The sequence below is a fragment of the Vipera berus genome, assembly GCF_964194415.1.
Source record: "Vipera berus genome assembly, chromosome: 2".
Lineage (NCBI taxonomy): Eukaryota > Metazoa > Chordata > Lepidosauria > Squamata > Viperidae > Vipera > Vipera berus.
In genome coordinates, this window is record NC_138203.1 from 99,182,108 (window position 1) to 99,197,028 (window position 14,921).

Consider the following 14,921-nt stretch of genomic DNA (forward strand, 5'->3'; position numbering starts at 1 on the left):
TTCTTGTGTTACATAAATGAATTACTACATTTTATTTGGATATACTGTACACGTCTGGGTCCTTTTATGTATATCAGGATACTTTTATTCTTATTCTTATGTATTCACACTATTTATGAACCATGAAAGTTTATGAAGATTTAAACCTTCTGTTCAATTCTTCTCAATTAATTCTGACCTAACGCTAATGTGTCACAGATCCACTTGTCTGCAATCCGTACAGTTACCACTAGTCTCCACTTCTATATATTTAAATTCAACCCTTTTTACCACAAAAGGATTTCAACAACTCAATATTTTTTTAACTATAACCTCATTTGGATCACAACAAATGCAAGCTAAGGACTATATCTCCAACCCTGTAGACAGACCTATTTCTAGCTCATTATCAGACTTAGATAGAAATTCTGTTCCCTTCCCCCCACATTCACCCCCATGGTCATCATTTGTCATGCAGTGAAATAACCTGCATAAACCTGGCTAATTAAATCTTCTTTATTTTCTACTTCAGATCCAGGTGTATGACATAAAAGCAAGTAAAATCTTCATTGCTCATGTTGAGTAGAATATTGTACAAATTGGGTGAGAGGCTGAAGGAAAAGACAGAGGTAAATTTTGTTCCGCTCTGATATCATGTAAGTTATATATTTATATCAGCTGCAAGCCTGAATATTTGAATTGGAAAAATACCTTTTAATTAGTTGAGCTCCATTAGCCAGAGTTAATACAAGTGAAATTATTTGTTCACTCACTGGAATGTTTTGTGGAATCAGTCAAGAATGTCTGCTGTCTCCTTTTACATTTAATTTAAATTTGGAACTTCTGACTTGTTTGATTCAAAAGCTGAAGGGTATCTTGGGCAATAAGACAGTTGGTGGGTAAACATAAATTGTTTTTAGATGCTGTTATACTTTTTTAAAAAAAATATTAAACTTCTCTATCAAAATTGATGGATGTAGTATATTTTGGTAAGTTATCAAGGTATTCAATTAAGTGGAATAATTCTATTATATGTCCAATAGAATCTAATGTACCTATTGAAAGATATAAAAATTGGGACCTCATTTAAAGTTTGTATTTTTTTTAAGAATCTTGGAATTATTGTTTCTAGAAAGATCTCCAGGTCAGTAAAGGTATGTATTTCAAAATGTTTACCTCAAATTATTATTGATGTTAACAAATGATTAAATGCTTTAATGGGAAAGAATAAAGTATGATTAAATGAATATCTATTTTTAGAGGTATGTGGATATTAAATTGTTTAGGCATTTTAAACAGTTGAAAACTTTATATCAGACTGACAGTTTCACCAGTTTTATCAAAATAACTTTCTTATAGTGAAGGGAGTTTTGATTTTCAGATTTAGTGCTTTATCACTGATACATATTTTCATATCTATCTGAGGTTATTTTTTTTCTAAAACCTTCATGGACACATCTTTATTACTGTTTGTTTTCCTTGCTATCTTGGCAGGGGTTTGGAGCTATTTTTATTCTGTATCTCTATCTATGAAAGGAAATATTTCCCATTAAAGACTGCAAGATATATTTGGAATATATTGAGAAGAAAGATTTTATTTCTAATCTCGTAATTGACAACTAGAACAATCTGGGATTGAGGGGTGTAGCCAAGACATGATATTGATAACTTAGCTAAACTTACTCTCTAACAATCTTATAAAGCATTTCAAGGAAGAACTTAAAAACTGATGAATGGAAATATATCCAATTAAAATGTTTTTGATTAACTGATTAATTGAATGCACTACAAGCATCTGAAACTCCTAAATATTATGATTGGTCATCATTATTACATTATTAGTATTTATTAACCTAATAATATTAAATTTTTAATTAATCATTAAATTATATTATTATTGAAGATTCTAAAGCTATTTTAATTGACAGGATTATTCTAACAATGAAAGAAAAGTGAGTTTTAATACTTTAGGTAAATCGACTGTGTTAGTTTATTATGTTTGTCTGTCTGTGTGTCTGCATGCCTCTTGATCTTCAAACAGTTTTCATTAAACCAGAAATATATATTTGAAATGTACTAAACATTTAAGATATTTAGTAAAGACTGGATGCCAACATTAAAATGTTGAAAATTTGAAATTTTAAATAGTGGAAAGGTTTTTAATTTCATATTTTGAGCCTATCCCATCAAAGTTCCATTTTGGTTTAATGTAATTCATTTTCTCAATGCAACACTGAGAAGAAGAAATAAGATATAAAGAAGTTAGTGTAATGTTGAACTATATATCAGATATTTGGAACTTAATGATGTATGAAGAATCTAAATTTCCAGTGGGCTGTAGTTAAAATCACTGCATTCTTTACTGGAATGACTCTGCTAAACTAGATCTTAAATCTCAGGTTGCTGATCTGTGTTTATTTTATTTTTATTTTAATCCCATTTATATCCCATTTATTTTCTGTCAATTGATTTCATATCAATTAGAGGAAAACCTACCAATTATTTTCTGTATAGTCAAGGTATAATTTTTTTCTTAGAAATTCAATTCATTTTATTTTTAAATTCATAATCTAATATATATTATTGATTGATATTATCTATGTATTTTTCCTTTTTGTTTTTTATATTTCAGTATTTTTGGTTTTTGTATCTTTTTATTATATTAAGAGACATGAAATACTTTATTTACAAAATAAATGTCCAGTGTTCTACGAACAATATAAAATAATAAAAAATAAATAATTAAAAATAAATAATTAAAAAGTAAAAATACAAACAGTAGAAGCTAAAAGTGCTACTGCAAATTAGAGTAAATAGCTATCAAAACAACTTAAAAATCCATTAAACAAAAAAAAAAATCAGTAACATTTGCTGTATTGATAAATAATCTTCCCCTTCCTGCGTAGTGGATTAAATAGAATAGGTACAGTGAAGAAAATTGTGGGGTATTTGTTTGTTTCTCTTGAACAAGGAGGATACAGATGGCATGAGACCGTTATACCCACTGAACAAAATTAGTTCATGCAAAGAATTTCTATAGCAAGCCATTCAGTGTACTAAAATAGGAACCTACAGGAAAAGATCATTCCTGTTCAGCAAAGACGGGGGTGGAAAACTGGACTCAATCAATTCACATGCTGTCTTCCAGGCAGCAAAATGATCTCTATAGACAGGCAAGGACATATTCCCATGGTTCTTCCCCCAGTACTGCAACCACTAAGTTCATGCAGCTCCCTGGGAATTTGTAATTTAATTTGCCTGGAAAGTCTTCAAGCAATGGCTCCAGAGGAGCTAGCCTCACTCTTCCCTCATTCAAGAGGGTAAGGATGTAATAAAGCTTCAGACAGCCTCTGTTCAAACAGACCAGTAAAGTCTTCATACCACAACTCCATTGCTGCTCAAGAAAGAAAGAATATAGCAATACAGTCACCATTCCACACAAAAAAAATGGCAGTAAGGAGTTACCAAGAACAGTAGGGCTTTCCTTTAGCCAAAGATATCTGTTTGGTCCCTTCCGCCTTTCCCATTCAGATAGATTTTTTTTTCACAGATAGGGACATGTTTCTTTCATTATTTTCTGGTGGGTCAAACCACAAAGAAGTCAGTACTTCAATTTGGTGTTGCTAGGCTTTTGGAGAACTTTGCTTCTTAACAAGGTGCTTTAAAAATGTAAAGGTATAATTTCTGATGCCCTGATAAGCTTTGTGGACTGCACATGGTCTCTAAAGCAGTGGCGTAGCGTGGGGGGTGCAGGGGGCGCCGGCCGCACCGGGCGCAACATCTGGGAGGGGTGCATTAGATGCATTTTACTTTAATTACATCAGTATTTTCATAACAAACAATACATGTGCTTAGGGGGTAAGGGTTTCTTTAACTAATCTAGTGGAAGAGACTCGAGTGCTAAAATCCATGGGTTAGGGGGCGCAAATTACTTGCCTTGCCCCGGGTGCTGACAACCCACGCTACGCCACTGCTCTAAAGCATTAATTGTTCATCTCTCTTGCAATAACAAAGTTATTTTTGTTACTAAGGTGTTTCTCACAAATACAAAGCAATTATTTATAGAAATAATAAACAGAACATCTATATGGAATACAAGCTACTGGCATCTCTGAATACCTTCAGGTTTCATTTTATTTTTTTAAAAAAACTAGCATTTCTTAAATTCATATTTATATCGCAAACCATAAACAGTATATCATCACAAGTGCGACTTGTGACATACATTCTTTTTAAAGTATCTAGTTATCTTACCTGTCACAATAGGATATGATTGTGGTCCTGGGACACTGGCACCTATATCTGTTGATGTAGGGCTTGTTAAATTGGCCTTCATATCGTCTAATCCACCAGCTAGTGATGTCATGGCTGAATATTCTGTTGACTGAGTTCAAAGAAAAATGAGATAATTGAGTAACATTTTCCATATATTAAATTCTAATATATGATAAAACCAAGCTAAGTACTTCATTCCTATATTGGCAGTGATGGCCTTGGTGGGATGATAACGGTGATAATAGTGATTTTATACCTGAAATTGATTTTTACTGTTCAGATGCGGCGTGAAATAAAACAGTTTAAAACTATGATGAGATATTGTGCCGACATGAATCCTGCAAGCTTCAGTTATTGTGTTAACCAAAAAAAAAATAGTTTCTCAGATTATTTGGTGGACAAATCACCAGCACTTCCTAATGTGAATCACAAGGTAATCTCAAAAAATACATCCAATTATTGGGAGGAAAGCATGGGAAACTCTGCAACACTCCCAGAAGCCTGAAGATACCGATAATTTCTTTCTGTAAAAACCATGAATAATTGAGCATGACAATAATATTGTTTGCTTTGCTTCATAATGCACTAGCAGAATTTTGTGTTTTTTTAAAAAAATAGTGTTTAACTGCAATGCATCCTCTGTTGGACCATCCATTACAGAATTTCCATTTAACATGTTCCCAAAACAAGAAAAATATTGTGAGACATGAACACTTTAATCTTAGAATACGTCCCCATTATAATGCATTAAAATAAAATTGCATTTTGCAATCAGGTTGCATCTCACCAGTATATAAAAATTGATAAATATGAAATCCTTCCTTCAAATAATGAACAGGTGGCAGTCTACTGCCAAGTAGAAAATTAATATTAGAACTAGTAAAGAAATTATCAAGCCAACTATATACATGACTGTAACAATTATCAAGCAATACATAGACTGTCCTGTTTACCTGACCTTTCGGTTAATGGTTTGTGTTGGATTAATTATGTTTGCTTTGGCTATAGTTATAGTTGTTCCTTGTGATTTATTGGTTGCAGATATCAGTCTGATTTTTTTAGCTGTGCTTTGGGTATGTCTATATTTAAGCAATGACCTTAAGGATGTGCCACTGCTGTATTTTTGTTTTATCTTCTCATACAGGACAGCAGCATAAAATATTTAAATAAGTATAAAATAGCTCAGAGAAAAAGCTAACAAGCTCCTCCTGTGCAAGGCAGCATTGCAATAAACTGTCTCGGTTTAAAATGACATAGATGTGCATTCCCTTGCATTTTTCCTTGGAAATTAAACTCCCTTATTTCATAGGGACATTAAAACAAAAATGGTGCTATATATCTACTTAGGGGTATATAGCAGGAATGCATTATCTCTGGACTTTCATCCCAAAATGTCCACTCTATCCAGGGGGAAAGATACTGTAGAACAGGGGTGTCAAATTGCCGGCCCACGGGCCGGTTGCATCATGCAGAGACCTCATCCAGCCCAGCTCCGGCAATGCAAAAAAAGTCACGATATGTCACAACACGTCACAAGTTTGACACCAGTGCTTTAGAACAATCCCTTTTTTCATAATTCCGTGTTTTATTTTCATTGCAATTTCTTTAAAAATGCATTAATGATTTGTAACACTTCAGTTTTTTATTCGGGGTAAATTGGAACCACCAATGTGCAGTTGATACTTTGGCCAGACTGTTTTAATGACCACCTACTACCCACAGAGCATAAAACAAAATGCTCTTAGCATTTGTAGGATTGTTCTCTTCAGAAATGTAGTTTTAAAATAAATTAAGGTAACAAGCCTATCCATTTGTTTGTTAATAAGAATGCATGCTTTGTATATTATTTGTAAATGGATATAATTCTGTTGCAATTACTGAGGTGAATCCTGACTCCAGGTAATGTGGGCAATTTTGGACATGTTTTGTTTGTTTCTTTGCTTTGCTTTGTTTTGTTTTGTTTTGTTTTGTTTTGTCTTATTCACTGAAGGCATGTCAGGTCTCCCAAATCAAAATTTGGCAACCAGTTTGTCTTCCAGCTCTCCATTGTACTATAAATTCAGCTGTAGCCCAATGGGGGACATATTCAGGGTTTTTTTCTGTTTGTTGGTGTAAAATAGCCTGTTGCAATCCAGCTATTTCAATACAAGTAATCCTCAACTTACAACCATTCATTTAGTGACCATTCAAAGTTACAACAGCACTGAAAAAATGGCCATTTTTCACACCTATGATAGCTGCACCATCCCTATGGTCGTGTGATCAAAATTCAGACACTTGGCAATTGACGTGTATTTATGACGGTTGAACTGCCCTGAGGTTCTGACAAGTAAAGTCAATGGGGAACCAGAGTCACTGATTAACTATATTACTAATAACTGCAGTGATTCACTTAACAACTATAGCAAGAAAGGTTGGGCAAAATTCACAATAATTCTCTTGCTTTGCAACAGAAAGGTTGGACTTAATTGTGGTCATAAGTCAAGGACTACCTGTTATATGGAAAGATCATGGAGGCAGGGCCTCTTGGGCATAAGCAAGCTGCTGGATATACTGATAAGAGGCAGGGCAGGGGAAAGCAGGCATCAGGAAAATAAATTGCATAAAAGATTACTGGAACATGGTAAAAGTACTTTAAGTGATTTAGGTGTCAAAATACAGAAAAGAAAGAACAATATAAGACACGATAAGAAATTGGGATGTCAGATTAAAGCTTGAAATCCAACTTGAAATACAAGAGGGGTAGCAAGTGTATAAAGAACAGTTCCGAGAAGAAAATTTTTCTCTCCCATTTTTGCTTATGGAAATAGCCAGGCTGGTCTACTTTTTCTAAAGATTTGGAACAGGTCTCTCACAGTGATTCAATACAGGAGTATGTTGGGCTTAAGGCTGTCTATTCAGAGAAATTATGAATTTATACAATTTATATTGTGAATGAAGGCAAATACATGTGTCCCAGGATAATGTTGCTATCATGATCATGCTAGTGTTAATGTTAATGTTGATAAATTATGGATCGTTGGCTCTCTAGGAGATAAAGGAGATAAAGGACAGAGAATTGATATGTCGAGAGCTACAGAGAAGAAAGACGTATCCCTGAGGCAGATATGGAAATGTATACGCATTTTTAACAATTTAAAGAAAATTCTCCTAGCACGACAAGGTACACATGCTTACCTGCCCATCATGCTATTTCTTTCTGGAGTAAGCAAGTTTATGCAATGCACAGAAAAGGAGTGAGAAAGAATGTAAAGGTTGAAATAAGAAAAAAACAAAACAAGAGGAAACATGGCTAAAACTAGTTTGCACCAATACCATTGTTATATCTCTCCATACCTTTCCATTCCGGCAAGCTAACCTTCCTTCAACTGCACGCATACAGCACTTCGTACACTGCCTTTGTTCTTTGTTCTTGAACTCTCTTTATTTTTGTAGACTTTGTCAACTCTGTTCAACCTCTAGTTTCTTCGTCCCTTCTCCTTCCTTTGAGCCCATTCAATCTTCCATCAAATATCTGTTTTGCAATGATAGCTTCATTCATTCTATCTGTATGACTAAATCACCTTAGTGTATCGGTACACTCACTTTTTGCATTTAATTCACATTTCACCCAGCATCCAAACATTCTTGATTCCCTCACTTCCTGATTTGCCACTCACTGTTCTTACATTACCAATTCTTGCTGCATTTAAATTGCTTGTATGTTTTGCCTGGCATAACCAAGTCTCATTTCCACAGAACCAATTGGGCAGAAGCTTACTCTTTCAAAATTCATTTCTCCCAACAGATGATATCTAGCCACCAGCTTTCTTCCACCAGCACTGGCATAATTTAAAATTTCTCCATCCATTTTCCTATCTTTAGTAAACATTCTACTGAGGTATGTAAACACAAATTTACTTCCTCTAGTTTTTGTCATTTATATATAACTCATATTGCTTCACTTTTCCCCCTAACTTGATACATCAATTTTCAGATTCATACTTCACTTTGCACCATCAGTCTAACATTCCTTGCAGATTATTCTGCTTCTCAGCCAGCAATCAGCCATCATCTTTATGTGCCCTAACCAAAATACTTCTTATATCACTACAAATATTTTCCTCCATTAATAGTCAGAAAATTCTGTGATAATCTGATGTTACACAGTGACCTCAACAGCATGTCTGTTCCAAAGAGCTCCAGTGTTCCCTTATTTGCTTTATACTTTCCAACATTTTGTTAGGAATTCAACAGAAGTATTAGAAGTTAGTATCTTCTAATATTTTTTTCATAAAGTATTTGCATTTTCTCTTCTTACAATAATTCAACTTTCATGCACATTTCTTTCATTCTTCCCTTTTTCCCCAAAACTTGATCAAAACTGATCTGTCCTATAGTCAAAGCTTTTCTCGATATTTCATAATAAACAATGAAATGAATCATATATTTAGATGCATATTCATTCCTCTGCCACATGAAACAGTATATGAATAGATTTATTCTTATAGTCTGCATTCAGAATAAAAAGGCTTTTTAAACAGATGCTCATCTGTCAACATTCTCATACATATCCTATCACACTTTTTGATTTCCTATTCTTATCCATCCTTTCACATTTCTTAACTAAACTTTTTCTTCCCTCTTATTCATTCAGAAGCTACATAATTTTTTTTTCCGAAACTCATCTCTCAGTTCTTCCAATCTAACTATTTATTGAAGCATTACATTGAACTTATTGTCAACGTATGGAATTTTACTTCTATATCCACCCACAACTTAGAAGACACCATTTTATATTTCTAACGTACATTTTAACCCTTTCGCTCATAATTAAACCTGCATCTTCATTTGCCTCTGGGAATTCATCAACTCTCTTCTCTAAGATCAGTTCACCTTCATTCAGACTCACTCCATTCTTCTCCACTTAATTGCACAGAGATCCAAGATACTCATTGTTCTATATTTCACTTCATTAATGTATTCCTGCTATTTATGAAATTGCTCTTTCTATTTTCCAAACTTCAATTTTTCTTAAACCATGGTCATCACCAGGTGAGTCTATGAATATTTACCTCTATTGCCCATAATGACTTTTTTTAATCAAGACTTTCATAGTATGGTTTCTAGTAATATGCCTCCTTAAGTAACACCAGCTGCCTGCAATTAGTGCAGGTTCGAGTCCCACCAGGCTCAAGGTTGACTCAGCCTTCCATCCTTCCGAGGTAGGTAAAATAAGGACCCAGATTGTTGGGGGCAATAAGCTGACTTTGTAATAATGCCGCTTGAGATGGGGCCGAAAGCCCTAATAAGCAGGCAGATACATAGAATGAAGGCTATTGCTAAGCACATTGATTTGTGCTTTAAATTGTAAGCCACCCTGAGTCTTCGGATAAGGGCGGGATATAAATGGGATTAAAATAATAATAAAAAAATAATAATATGATGATGCAGACTTTATCCTTCAGAGGGAATACTGCACAGTGTGACTAAGGCTGTAAGACTTAGTCGTACCATTCAGTATTTCCTCTGAATGATAAAGACAATATAATCAAGCAAAATGCTGCACTGATTTGAAGATCAAAAGAGAAGATACACAAAACTAACTAATCTTTTTTTAAAAATTGCTTGGAACACCTAAAAGGCTCTTCTGGAGAGCTGACACAAGGGGGAGCAGTAACATTAATCAAGGGGGTCCAGGGCTCAAATAGTTTAGCTGGGGAGGTTCTGACACCTTCCCCCCCACACACACACACAAAATATCAGAAGAAGTTGGCAATGTTTTCTCTATATCATATGACATAGCGATATAACTATGTCTCCAAGTCAGGAACAATGATCATGTTACAAACTGCATTTATCAATTGTTTTATTATTTTGGAACATATATAGCATTTTTTAAATGCTATATTGCAAAATTCAAAGAAAAATATTGGAAATCCCATTTAAGAATGATCCCTGTTTCCTTTTTTTCCTGCTATTAAGTATAAGCATACCTCCAAGTAGAAATGCCTGTTCCGTTTTTAAACTATTTCTCTGGAAAGATAAAAGTGGTATGCAATACAAAACATTAACCATGTTCAGAAAACTTAAATCATCAAAGATAGTTTAAAATGTTCTACGGGAAGTACATTTTTACATTTTAAATCTCAGTGTGATTTGTCTATTTCTTACTTAGGATTCCTGACTGCCAGATTCTGTAAATATAATTCTCTATGTTTCAGACTAAATGGGACAATATGTGTATGTAATTTCACATATTCACATACATTTTTAGATTTTAAATTCAAGGATTCATTTAATATTACCTTTACTTGGCCCTTAGATATTCTAAACCTAAGTAAGTTTGGGTGGGGTGGAAAAAAATAGTAGAACGACAGTGTCAAACCCCTCATCATCCTAAAGTGATAATCCCACATTTAATACATGCAGCTTTTTCCAATGTGGTGATTTCAAAGTGTGACTCCCATACTACCTAGCCCACATATATTTCCAATACATTTGAAGAGCACCAGACTGGCAATCCATAAATTATGAACCTACTTTTTTAAAGGAAATGCTATGCTATTCATCATAGATTGAATTAGAAGTTGTAGGTCAGCTTTATATCACCTCTATCCAGTGATTCAGCCAGTTTGCACCAGTTCGGCAGAACCAATAGCTAATTTTTTGTTGCCCAGGCCCAGAATGGACTTCTGGAAGTGGCATCCACACAGATAACCGGTTGTTCACATATTTGGATCCCACCACTGCCTCTATCCTATCTGGAATCAGCATTACTCTGTAGCATATATTTAACGAATTTTTGATACTAAGCAATGGTTTGGAATGTAAGCAAAAAGGAAGGGAGAATTGGCTGTCCTCTACAGACTGAAGATATTAAAATGTATAATCCCAAATGACTTTCCCAGTCATTTTCTGTATGTTCAGATAAGCAAAATACTTACTTGAATATTAAAGAATATTAAAGATCAGGAATAGGCAAATATTGACCCAAAGGGGTAATGGATAGGAATCCACATCACCAACCTCTGAAATCATTCCCTCAGGAATTCCTCAGATGCCCAAGCATATCCAACCAGATTAAAAGAAGCAGATTTGAAAGGTACTTCTACCTGTATTGATCTTAGGACAGATACTTGCAAAATATCTTGGAAAACAGACCAGTTAAATTTCTCGAGCAATTGTCACTCCTGCTTTATCAAAAAGAATATAGTACTTGCTTGTCGGTTCTGAGAAGATGCACGAAGGCAGGAAACTAATGCCAAAATTGCCTTGCGTAAACTGCCATGAAACACCATATATACACACAAACAACTGTACCTACTTTACATTTACCTACATGTCCTATACTATGACTGCTTAGTCCCATTAATATAATGTCCATTCTAATTCCCTGTACTTCATTCTCCAACTTCATATGTGAATCTGCTCAGGAAAGCTTTCCTTCAGTGTAGCAGTGTTGCCTTTTTGCATAACCCATTGCCAGCCCTTTTTTTTTCTATTCTTCCGGAAAAACTACTTTATGAAACTATTTTTGCCGTCTCCGCTTCCATTCTGAAGATTATATGCCCTCATGTGGCAGCAAAAAGAGATAGACTTTGGCTCAGTACATGCTTTCATAGCATGGTATAATTACAGTGCTTTAAAACCTGCAAAGTATTTGAGAAAAGACAATACAGGACTGGGGGGAAAAAGTAGAGTAGTGGAAAAAGGAAACACAGATGGGCATGCCGTTGTTAGCATTCAGAAGCATCACATAAACAGCTTTGGTTTTAGGCACAATCCTTGTTAGTGTTGACAAAAAAAAATAACTTGCATTGTTGGAATGACTAAAATGGCATGGCCAAAAAAAGATTTAGGAGTCTGGAAATGTTGATCATAACAGTCTGGGTCAGTGCTTTTTTTGTAAAAGAAAAAGGTGCTGAAACTCACACATGTCATACAACCCGCCTTGCCTATCCTACAAGGTTCCATCCAAAAAAGGTGCCGGAACTCCATTCTGAGGGTTCTATGAGAAAGAAAGCCCTGGTCTGGGTTCTACAAAGAGAGATCATTATAGAATAACAGCCATCTTTATTGTTCATCAAGAAGATAATGTCCAACAATAATGTTTTCTGTTCTACCTTTCAGCCATCCTCAGCAAAGCTTGAACTGACATTTCTCTACAGTTCTTGTCTGCAAATCTATTTCACTTCTTCCTCAATTCTCCTCCATGCAGAAATTTCAAGCTGTTATTAGATCTGTTTTCAACTAACTTTGTCAAAATGTAATTACTTTTCAAAGAACTGAAGGTAGTATAATAGGAAAAAAAATCACTTACTTTGATGCGCACACATATTTCTTCTTTCTTTCTACCAACTCTACTCAAATGATTTTTATAAAGTTTTGTGGCGCTGAATGGTAAAACATGCTTGATCAGTGTGATTACTGGGCAAAAGCAATGAGAAGGAACATCTTGCCTCCAACTTTTTTTAAAGCTACACTTTTGTAAAATAAGCTAAACTTAGTTTGTTTTCAGCTTAATGTGGTGTATGAACCTAGCTACTATATTCTACAAACCATGGTTTATGGTTTAAAATGTTCCATGAACATTCATTCCTGTGTGAGAATGTTTTTGTCAAGCTGTGATTCTGAGCCTAGACTTTATCACAGTAAACCTAACCAAAGAAAATTGTGCTCAAGTCCCAGTGAAATTAATGGGATGCATGCTAATAAATATTGGCTTGTTAAATACAGTATTTAGCTATGTAACCTAAATTTGTTCCATGTAACAGCCTCCTATAACCCAATGTCTCCTTTGTATTCTAGTCATAAAGCCATCCACAGACATTTTGTTCTTTTTGTTGACAGTAGAATTCTGAGTGTAAACAAGATAATGCCTTTTTCTCATAGGCAATATTTCCACCTAGGAAAGAGGAGTAGTTGCTATTGACCTGGCAGACTGGAGTCATCTGGAAAACTCTGAGAAGGAGGAGAGGTAAAGATACAAGGTATATAGGAAACCATAATAGATTCTAAACACCCTTGCCTGTTGAAGACTGCTGGTTTTAGGTAAGAACAAAGATGATGGCAGACCAAAATCAACCAAGCAGTTTTAGCTGAAGATGTGTTAGTTTGAGGGGAACTTATAGCCTTGTAAAATAGAGCAGTTTGGAGAAGATCACAAGAGAGAGAGAGAGAGAGAGAGAGAGAGAGAGAGAGAGAGAGAGAGAGAGAGAGAGAGAGAGAGAGAGAGAGAGAGAGAGAGAGAGAGAGAGAGAGAGAGAGAGAGAGAGAGAGAGAGAGAGAGAGAGAGAGAGAGAGAGACTGTATAATTAGCCTCTTATTTCTAAGTAGGAAGAAGGAATAGAATGTAGAAATAGCAACATCTACATTTAGCTGACACACATGACAAGGTAGACTTTGCCAGAAGCAGGAAGCCTTAAATGAATAGTAAATAATACTTTATTGAGCAATGCTTTCCCAGTTGAAAATAATTCTAGCCTCAGGTCTTTCTCCTCAGTGTATCAGTCAAGCAGGTGGAAGGAACAGAGACATAATATACATATCTAACACTTGCAAAGGAATGTTGATTCAAATCAAAGGTAGATACCTGTTTCACTTGCTTTGCTGTGTTGTTTAAAAAAATTCACAAGTGGTATTTGAAGTCCTGTGTATCAGATTCTATTAACCCACAGAAACCCAAAGCATCAAATTCTCCAAACTGATATACATTTTCATTTTTTATGTTTATTTGCAACAAAAGAGACCAATTGATCACACACCATTTTGTATGTTATTGTTTTTATTACATTTTAGTTATTTTGCTTGTCCTTAATTAGAACTTTTTAAAGGTCCTTAAATTTCTTCAGTGTTCAATACCAAGAAATATGGAACATAATTGTACTGTACTGCCTTTAGTATGCTACAGTCCTATGCATGTCTACTCAATAGGAAATCCTGTTGCGTTTTGTGGAATTTACTGCAAAAGGGGGATTGCATGCATTAATATAAAAATAAAACCCTTCATTCCATGGAGAAGAAAATATAAAAACAGGCTGTCAGAAGGATTTTTGATTAGCCTTCTTGCAGATGTATGTTTTCATGGACATGGGGTGCAGGGCAGGGGATATTTTACTGAACATTTATCACCTGTTAAATGGTAGACTCGATGGAATTGTATCTCTTGATTCTGCTTCATGGCAGAATATCCAATCATGTTATGTTATTAATATCCAATAATGCTATTAAAACAACAATCAATGTAATGCATTTCTGCACAAGCAATAGAAAAAAATAGGTTCCTAGATTACTTTGAGTCAGTACAAAGCCACAATGGTATCAGCTTCAGTTTCAGATAAGAAAGAAATTGCTCTGAAAATCCTTGCCAAGGCTTTGACAGTTCCTCCAATACCCAAATTCCAAAGGTTCATGACCAGTTTATTTCATTTTGGTTCATTTAAAATATTTACTTCACTTAGGAAGGTATCTAAATACCTTTCCAAGTATTTTGACAGTAGCAGGAGCTGTCATATAAGTAGCTTTCTCACTAGGTCTACACAACACCTTGATTACAACAGCATCACCAAGCAAATACTGAAATGATATAAAGCCTGTCCTCCTAGGTCTGAATTGGACACAACAATGGTGGGACATTCCTGGAATACAATAGAAGTCAGAGGTGGGGAAATGACCATAGTAATTAA

General features: G+C 34.8%; 1 protein-coding gene across 2 annotated transcripts in view; it reads right to left on the minus strand.

Moving 5' to 3' along the window:
• PAX5 (paired box 5) overlaps nucleotides 1–14,921 on the minus strand; it is a 261,003-nt gene that overhangs the window by 105,232 nt on the left and 140,850 nt on the right. For both annotated transcript variants that reach the window (XM_081318426.1, XM_081318427.1), the window contains exon 7: nucleotides 4,234–4,363. In XM_081318426.1, coding sequence (XP_081174552.1) covers nucleotides 4,234–4,363 — 130 coding nt within the window. The remainder of the gene's footprint in view (nucleotides 1–4,233; nucleotides 4,364–14,921) is intronic.